General features: G+C 36.1%; 1 protein-coding gene across 1 annotated transcript in view; it reads left to right on the top strand.

Annotated features, from left to right (window-relative positions):
- LOC107680721 (contactin-4-like) overlaps positions 1–10,034 on the top strand; it is a 151,655-nt gene that overhangs the window by 88,265 nt on the left and 53,356 nt on the right. The window contains exons 9-11 of the mRNA XM_016476755.1: positions 3,328–3,531; positions 6,245–6,347; positions 6,438–6,622. Coding sequence (XP_016332241.1) covers positions 3,328–3,531; positions 6,245–6,347; positions 6,438–6,622 — 492 coding nt within the window. The remainder of the gene's footprint in view (positions 1–3,327; positions 3,532–6,244; positions 6,348–6,437; positions 6,623–10,034) is intronic.

The raw sequence follows: 10,034 nt of genomic DNA, 5'->3' as shown, positions 1-10,034 counted from the left end.
ATATATATATATATATATATATATATATATATATATAATACACACATCAGCTTTAAAAATGTATTCCTGCAGTAGATGTTAACCCCACCATGGAAAATCTCCAGTTTTGTACAACAGACCTGCCCTTAGAAAGCAAAAATTTGTTTCCTTCATCTTCCTTAATACTCTCCACATGTCCGTACAATTTGCACAAATCTTATATGGTCTATTTTTTCCCTTTTCGTTTTATGTTGACTTCTCTGCTGACTTTCTGCAACCCCAGCATTCTTGGTATAATGCAAACTGAGTTTTGTCAGCATCTGACAGTCCCGTCTAGGGACCCTTCAAAGTGAAGAGTCTTGGCTTCTTACACATCAAATTTCAGAGTGAACCTCGAACATTTCACATACTGTATGGAGGATTCTATGTAGCATTTATGGTTTTTTTTGTTTGTTTGTTTTATTTCGGGGGAGAGCCCAGCTGAGAATCAAGGGCTTTATCTGGAAAGGTTTAATATCAGTGGAAAAATTCAAAAACTTATCTGCTTGGATTTTCTCATTTTGTTGAATTATGTACGTTAATTTCTTTTTGGACCTTGATACCTAAGTGAATCAAACCATATGAAAAAAACATAAATCTAAGGGTTTGAATAACTGAGGGAAGAAATCCTTTGGGTTGTGTTAGGGTTGCAGCAACAGCCTTTGAGCAACTGTATATGACCTTTCTTTGCTAACACAAAGCTTTGTTTTGTTTTTAAAAGCAGTGTTAACTCCTGCAGCAGTAGTGGATTAACATTTGAAGTTTTTACCTTCCAAATTAATAAAACATTCAGCATTTTGGGGAATGATTGATTGAATGCATGGATGGCAGGATTTAAGCCAGAAAGCAGATCCTGTTTTGCCATGTGCGATAGCACAAAATCACTACATTATTCAATTCATCCTGAGCCCCAGATGTCTGTGCGTGCAGTATTATATTCCTTGCAAGAGACTTAATAAACATTTTCAAGGCACAGTACTAGCATAAGAGAGATTTTAAAAAAGAAACATCAAAATTAACTTCAAGCTGGCACCCTCATGTAAGCTAGTCACTGACCTACAGCTAATTAACCATGGTTTTACTACAAATAAAACCAAAAAACCATGGTTACTATAGTTAAACCATGGTAACCACAAATTAACCTACTTTTCGTAAGGGTTAAACAGTTTGTTTACATCTTGTTAGCCTTACTGTTAATTGTCCTGTTAATTAACACGTAAACTTTTAATTAAACTAAGAGTTTAAGTGCCTAAGCTTAACCATAGCATATTTCTGAAAGTCTTGCTTATCCTTTTATAGAAATATTTACTTAAATTACTGTTGTATATTACAGGAATGATGTTAGCTTAGCATTCAGAGTTCATGGGTTGGAAAACCAAGCTGCTCAAGCCCCTTCTGTGCGCAAGATAGTCGAAGCCCACAGCTATGGATCAGATCAAACTGTGATAAATGACCAGGGCTCAGGCAGGAATCCTCCAAGACTGTTTTGTTTAATTAGCTAACGAGTGAGTGGGTTTGATTGGACTAAGCCGGGGAGATGCTATGTGCCTGTCGATTAAATGCGCTGCTGGGGAGCCAAAAGCCTTGGCTGAGTAGAACATTACAACGTTCTGCAAATTCATTTATCATTGACGGCACAAATGGAAAGCTAAAATGTCTAACCTCAGAGTGGTTTGGTTGAATAAGATGTAGGTATGCGCCACAGAAACATGGAGGAGGCTGGTGACAGGAAATGCACATCGGTTTATTAATGCTTCAGTGCATTGTTCCTCCACAGATGCGGTTAGATGCTTATTAGATTGACAGTTGGTTTCTTTATTGCTGTTTTGAGCAGCAATTAGATTTTGACTTATGCAAAGCCATTATAAAAGCACTCATTTTAGTTTATAGCCTTTCTCCAATTACAAACATGTACTATTCAAACAAGTATCAAGTATTCAACTTCAAGTAGAAAGTCCGCCGTTGAATTATTATCAGAAAGCGCTTCCTCTGAAAGCGCTTCCTTATCATTTTGATTCACACCTGGATAATAGAGAAATGCCTGGTTCACCTTGCACTTTCCATGGCTCATAGTTGATGGTGGAACTTGGAGAATGACAGGCATTGTGTGTAATTGAATTAGCAAAAGGAAAAACAGTTGTAACTCTTGGAGGTCAGGTTCGAAACTGTTTTTCTGTGCTTGTAAAGGAACTGACCACTGATAGATGTGACATTAAGTGTATGCTGACATTTCGTGGAGAGAAACGGCCGATGAAAACGCTACATTTTCAAAGTCTGGTCAACAGCACTCCTCTCAGAGCTGAGACTGTTTTATTTATTTGTCTGTTTATTTGTCTCATATAGTGTGAAATGGTGTATTGAAAACTACATAACTGGAAATATAAAAAAATGATTGCTTTACTATTTCCAGCATGAGCTAGAATAAGGTGAATCCAAATAAAATTAAATTAAATTAAAATAAAATATTCTAATATTGCTTTCATGACGATTAAGCACATTTAAAACAAAATTGCATGAAAATCATTCTTTCTGAAAAAAATATATTTTTAATTGCAATAAATTAAATACAGTAGACCTAGAATAAATACTAATGTGAATTATACTTAATTTTTTGTCACATTATAGTGATGTGAATTAAATGTATTGTTCACATTATAGTGGGCTACTAAGAATTGGATTGTCATGTAATTAATGTCAGTAGTCCTAAAAATAGGCTTCATATTATTTTGGTGGAACAAGGACATTTCTTGACAGTTTTGTGAGATTCGCCCAATTAAGGTAGTTGAACATTTTTGAACTTTTCCATTCATCTGTTGTCCTTTCCACACATTTACATTAAGATTTCTTTATTGTTGTCATTAAAAACTCTGCTTTAATGAAATGCTGTGTGATTAGCTCATTACTTTTCACCTGATTATCCATTAAATGACCAATGTCAATGAATAGCGCTCTGGATTTTTGAACATTGGTTACATACGACCACTTTCCCACTTGACTAGAAGCCAACTAATCACAGGGCACTGGTTATCCTTTCTGTCATTAATTTTCACCCCCTAAGCCACACAACCCTCCTCAGGCTGATTAATTTTCACCCTAGCATGTAGCCCCAATGCTAATTTAGTAACTCTAGGGAGGCGCAAGATTCATGAGCAGAGCTCACATATGCCATTTAGGCTCTGCTGAGAGAGGAAATGTCACTGTGTACTCTAGTTATGTGTATGCAAATGTAGTTTCCGGGCAGTAGAGTGACCTCTTTCTACTCATGTGTGATGTTGATGGTCTTTTCTCCTTTCCTTTTTCCTCTAACAGCTTTGACGTTCTCCTGGATTTTTAATGAGTACCCGTCATTTGTGAAGCAGGATTCTCGTCGTTTCGTGTCCCAGGAGACAGGGAATCTATACATCGCTAAAGTTGAGCCATCTGATGTGGGCAACTACACCTGTGTTGTGACCAATACTGTCACCAAGACACGCGTCCAAGGCCCGCCTACTCCTCTGATACTGCGCAATGATGGTGAGAATGCTTGTTGATGTCTCAATATATGCCATACATTCAATCCCATATGCATTATAGAATTATGTAACTAAAAGAGATAAAAAAGATGATATATATGTAGAATACAAATTTTATTCAAAGGTTAATAAGCTGTTTCTCTGCAAATTTTAAGATGCTGTGGCAGCATGTTTTGGTGCCTCTAGGCTGGCATTATCATAGGCCCTCGAACTGAAAGGTCATTTGTCTTAGGCTGATCTAATTGTTGCTTTTCTGTGGATTTACAGTTTGATCACACTCATGTACAAGGGTGATAAACATAAATTGTCAAATATCGTAACAGACAAATGGAATCTAATTTATCTGAGTGATAGCCTAAAATAAACTTATTTTCTATGAGAGATTTTTTTGGTTTCTATTTTCTAGTTTTTTGGGTGATTAGAGGAACGTTTTTGTCCTCCTAGGTTGATTTTAAAGGGGGAAAAAATTAATAATAATAATTATATATACGTATAACCATTCTAGTTTAATTGTTAAATTATAATAGTTTAAGTAATTGTCTTTAATTAATTAATAATCCTAATAATATTTTTATTTATTTTGATATTTCATTATTTTTGCCTTGTCTCCACCTAGACTTTATATTAATTTGTACATGATTATCTGAAAGTAGCTTTGATTGGTGTCATTAAAAAAAACATATGAGAATTTTTATTTTCACAATAGGAAAAGTTAATTAACTGCTGACAAATGTATTGCTTTAGTTAGTTGAGTGTTTATCAATTTCTCCTCCAGGATATTTGATAAATGTATTGGTAAACGTTTCATTTTTCAGGTTTTTGAGTAGTCAAAACTGCCCTCAATTATATTTATGCCCAGTGTTCGAACTATACCGTGGACTTTGGGGGAGCCCACATGTTTTTTTTTTTTATAACGGGGGTGGGGTCGTGCACTTATGCGTGGGCTTACAATGACTTACAAAGATACATAACAGCTAGTGTATGCACTACTTGCTTTATGCAAGCACTATATAGGATACATCACTATACAGTATTTACCCTATTATACTTTATCGACACGAATTGATAGGTGAAGCAACAAACAGCCATCCACAAATAGTCTATAAACAAAGCATCAGGCTGTCTTTGAGTTCACATGAACAGCGGTTAAAGTTACTCGTCGTCAGGCTACAGAAGAATACCATAATTCCTCCGTTCAGTTAGACCTAAGACATCGAGAGTCACGCAGACCTATAACAACCTAGCCACAACACATAATTGCAAATAACATGCCATACCTTAACACAGAATCGACCACAGAGTCCAGCGTTTATATTTTTTCTACGAATCTGTATTCTGTATTCCGTACTAAACATGAGTGGAATTTGCACCGCAGCGCCCCCACATCTTGATCATGACAAGAATAGCATGTATAGTTATCTTTATTGAAGTGAATTAGGTTTAAATCGCCGTCATGCATGATGAATGAATGATATTTTTGCAATTTTACACATAATAATCCACGATGATCACATTACACAAAACTGAAATTGCACGTCAAAATAACACATTGTCAGTATTTTTTGAGACCCCCCAAAATTTCACAAATCACGTTTTCAGGGGAGCCCATGTCTTATTAAGGGAAGCCGAGCTCCCCCTAGCTTCCCCGTAGTTCGCACCCTGTTTATGCCCTTTTTACCAGAATTTTAAAGTGCAATTAAATGCAGATGCAGTAACATAAAGTCCAGGTCAGCAAGGTTTTAAAGAAAGAAATTAATACTTTTATGAAGAAATGACACATTTAATCAATCAAAAGTGACAAAGACTTTTATATTGTTCTGAGCTGACTTTTACACGTCAGTGCTTTTCTTTTGAACTTTCTATTGATTAAAATATATTTTACAATATGTATAACGGTTTCCAAAAAATGTTAAGCAGAACAACTGTTTTCAACATTACTAAGAAGTGTTTTTGAGAAACATTTTATAATGTTTTCTGAAGGTTCATTTGACACAGAAGGTGTGTGTGTGTACGTGTGTGTGTGTACGTGTGTGTGTGTACATGTACGTGTACGTGTGTGTGTACGTGTGTGTGTGTGTGTGTGTGTGTGTGTGTGTGTGTGTGTGTGTACACCACAATTCAATGCACCAGTTGGACCTCAAAAAGGAAAATACAGTTTTATACTTATTTATTTTTCATTTTTAAGTTCCAGCTGGCTGAGATGCAACCAATGCCTTGTCTGAATTATGGTGTAAAACATGTTGTCTACAAACCTGATATTTGTATCAGTGGTGTATGACCAACATGAGCCACTCAATGGCTACTGTCACAGTGTGATCTCTATGCGCAATTTCAAACCCCATTGTAACATGTCTCTCTACCTGGGATGCTACAGAAGGGAATGATTGCCTCTCCTCAACCCTTCCCATTTGGCAGCGCTGACATAAACAGCCAGAGTTAGACATTACAGATAAGCATCTCTTTGAGTCCCGCAGACAGCTTAGTCGCTGGTCCGATAGCACACCTCACAGAAACACAGAGGGAGATATCAGGGCTCCCTGCTATCCCAAAAGCCTTTCAGAAGCTACCAAATAAATCAAGCAATAATAATGAAATGGAAAATAAAAGATTGGCTGCTTTTGAAATTGCAGTTTCAGATGGAATAATTGATAGCTTTTGTTGGAACTAATTGTGATTTTGCTTATGACTGGCAATTGAATGTTTCTTTTTTATAGGTGTTATGGGAGAATATGAGCCAAAGATTGAAGTCCAGTTTCCAGAGATCGTTCAAGTGGCCAAAGGTTCAACTGTGCATCTGGAGTGTTTTGCACTGGGGAAGTAAGTATTACAAAGATGTCCTCAATAGAAAGAGGATGTAATCAGTCTTTGAATTTCTTTTTGCGTTTGTGTTTTTTTCCCACGACTTAGTCCAGTACCGTCCATGAGTTGGCATCGGGTTGACGGAGTCCCATTCGCCCGTAAAGTGGATGTAAGAAAAACCAGCGGCGTGATGGAAATTCCTTACTTCCAGCAAGAAGACACGGGCACGTACGAATGTGTGGCAGAGAACTCAAAAGGAAGAAACTCTGTGCAGGGAAAGCTGTCTTTCTTTGGTAAGTTGTCTAGAGATGCATGAATATTTGAACAGGGAAAGCCACATGTCACGTTCATTGAAGTGAAGGACTTGATGCAGGACTCTGCCTTTCCAGTCGTCAACCCTGACCAGCAGAAAATCAACTTAAGGCCGGATGTTGTGCTTTAACAGTGTATCAAAATGATTAAAGCTTCCCACTCGTAATGTCTTTAATATTTTTATCCAGATTAAAAAGATGAGAGGATGACCTTGACCCTGACCGTGTGTGTGTGTGTGTGTGTGTGTGTGTGTCTGTGTGTCTGTGTGTCTGTGTGTGTGTGTGTGTGTGCGTGTGTGTGCGTGTGTGTGTTTTACCAGATGGCAATGGGATTCAATTTGACTCCAGATCAAAGCTGTTAAATTTCCTATGCTTAGATGAGGGGCACATATGCCAGGAAAACACTCAGCAGAGCAGCATCTGGATCAGCGATGACTTCTGATTTTTTTGTGTGTTTATCAAAAAATAGTCATTGATTTTGAAGCATATTTGTAGACTCTGGACCCAGTTGAAGATGTTCAGAATTAAAGGCTGAGTGGAGTTGCGTTATGGTCATGAATGATACTTGAAATCATATGGCTTATTAAGAGAAGTTATTATTTTGTAAGGAATAGGATTCATAGTTATTTTTTACTGTTCAAAAGTTTGGGATCAGCAAGATTTTTTAAATGTTTTTGAAAGAAGTCTCTTGTACTCACTAAGGCTGCATTTATTTGGTCAACAAAAACAATAATATTTTTAAATATTATTAGAGTTTTAAATAATCAATATTTTTTAAAATACAATTTATTCCTGTGATACCAAAGCTGAATTTTGAGCAGCCATTACTCCAGTCTTTAGTGTCACATGAGCCTTCAGAAATCATTCTAATATTCTATAATTTTATGTACAAGTAACATTTCTCAATGTTATCACAGTTGAAAATGGTTGTGCTGCGTAAAAATAATTTTTGTAGAAACCATGATACATTTTATTTTAGGATCCTTTGATTAATATAAAGTTCATTTAACATAAAGTTCATAAACATTGAATATGTATTTACTGTCACTTGTAATCAAGTTAATACATCCTTGGTGAATTAAAAAAAAAATTTGAACAGTAATGTATATAGTATAAATCGAGTCATTCTGTCCTATTGAAAGTCTATTAGGTAAAATAGCTATTTATTAGTTATGGATTTAAGTCTTCCAATCAGTGGGGAAAAAAGACTGAGATTAAAACATGGAAATCCCTTTTACATTCTATTAATTGCATGTGAACCTTCAGCCTGCATTTGTTTACCAGTGCAAATTGGCATGAATTGTAAAAAATGAGACCCCAGTGGCTAGGCCTAGGTTTCTAGCTAGTGTATTGTGACTCAGAGGCTTATGAAGAGAAGCATATTAAATATGGACTTTAAAATGAAGAGTTCATAACCTTTTCCCTTCACTGCCGTGTTGGCTCAATGGCATTGTTCATACAAGACAGCTACCTATTAAGTAAGTACCTGTAGGCTAGAGAGCAGTGGGATTTATCCTCCCCTTATGGGATCGTGCACTGGCTCTAATGCTATACCCGCATACCCAGTGGCCCATTTATTATCCCTGTAGTCTCATTGTTTATTTTCTAAACAATGTGGGGGGGACAGGTTCCAAGAAAAGGGAAGTTCTCCTAATGGGCTTCCCAGATGCGCAACGTAGCTGTGATTTATAAATGTATTAATTAGATAAATAGCTGGGGCTATAAAAGCTAATGTAATCCAGCCAAGGAGGCGATTCGTCGTAGGCGTGGTTGGGTTTCACTAATGCTTTCACTCCTCAGCTCTCATGCCCAGTTCTGTTTTGGAGAGACTTGATATTTATGATAATTTGCCTAGGTTTTCGCTTCGCTTCTGCTGTTCTTCAATCGTTTCCACCCCCGTCACACCTCTCCTTCTGTCTATAAGTCAACTGCAGTATAAGGAGAAGGAAATAGACCTTTAGCATCTGGTTAAACTGGATTACCTGTGGTTATTGAATAAGATGCAGGTTTTTGCATAGAAATATGTCACACTAAACCAGCATTGATCTCATCAACAAAATTATTGATGAAAATGGTTCATGAAGAGATTTTTGATTTTCTCAATGATAACAAAGGGAAAATGTGCATAATAAAAGTGTCGTTTTTTTTTTGTTATTTTAATGTGATAATTAAACAATTTTAATTAAGTGTTGATGAAAATATAACATTGCAAGATATTAACAATGCAACATTGCAAGATATTAACATGGACAGTTTTTGTTAACATTGATGCATTTTAAAATTTATATACAGTAAGTTTGGGGTCAGTGAGATAGAAGTTAGAGAAATGTATACTTTTATTCAGCAAGGACACAAAAAATTGATAGTTACAGTAAAGACTTTTAGATTGTTGCAAAAAAAAAAATGCTATTCGTTTGAACTTGATATTCATTAAATAATCCTGAAAAAAAAAACACTCTTTCCACAAGAAAAAAAAAGGAAAAAATTAGACAGCACAACCATTTTAACACTGATATAAATGATTAATTAGATAGAAATTTTACTTTTTCAAAATCAATCTTTTTACTGCATCATTGATTGTAAATGCAGACTTGTGAGCATAAGAGGCTTCTTTCAAAAGCATTAAAAAGATTACTGAACTCAAACATTTTAATGGTAAATAGTTATTTTCCAGTTTCTTATCAACTAAATGTAATTTGAGTAATTTGACTAAAATTATTGAATATGACATGGCAAATTATTGACAAGTTTTATCGATATTTTCATCAAAAAACAAAACACGTGACTTAAAGTGTAACATTTGTAAAAATGAGCACTGTAAATTAAGGTTTCAGTGTAATTTGAGCCAAAGAAACAGATTTTTTTGATGGTTTGACATATGTAATTGAACGTTTCTGAGACTGTGGTCTTTCCCCATTCAAGTCGATAGAACTGTATGCCTATTAACTACATCAGATATCAGCTAAAATGGCCACGAGTGAACTGACTTGCCTAAAAATGAACTCATTTTGAACGCATTCATCTGCCAGTTATCACTCATTCTATGCTTTAAGCTATTCGTAATCATTTACAACCAGGGCCGTTTTAACCATTGGGCTAGGCGGAGCTGAAGCCCCGGGGCCCGAGCAAGGAGGGGGCCCGTGATTGGCTGTGGAGTAGATTGACTGGAGCGCCGATCACCAAAGCCACCACGCCCCCCATTTATTAGCGCTGTTATTTAGTTGAGCTTTTCCGTAAATTCCATGCATTACCATTTGAGATTGAAACGTAAAGTTTGAATTTGGTTTACCAATCAAATGCATTTATTCTATATTTGACTTTTGAACGATATGCGCACGTATCTATCAGGTGTTTGCTGCCCAGTATGTCTGCATTCACCTCTCTTCACTTTCTT

This window comes from Sinocyclocheilus anshuiensis, unplaced genomic scaffold, assembly GCF_001515605.1.
Source record: "Sinocyclocheilus anshuiensis isolate Anshui unplaced genomic scaffold, SAMN03320099.WGS_v1.1 scaffold396, whole genome shotgun sequence".
In the NCBI taxonomy this organism is placed as follows: domain Eukaryota; kingdom Metazoa; phylum Chordata; class Actinopteri; order Cypriniformes; family Cyprinidae; genus Sinocyclocheilus; species Sinocyclocheilus anshuiensis.
This window is presented reverse-complemented; position numbering and strand designations above follow the sequence as displayed.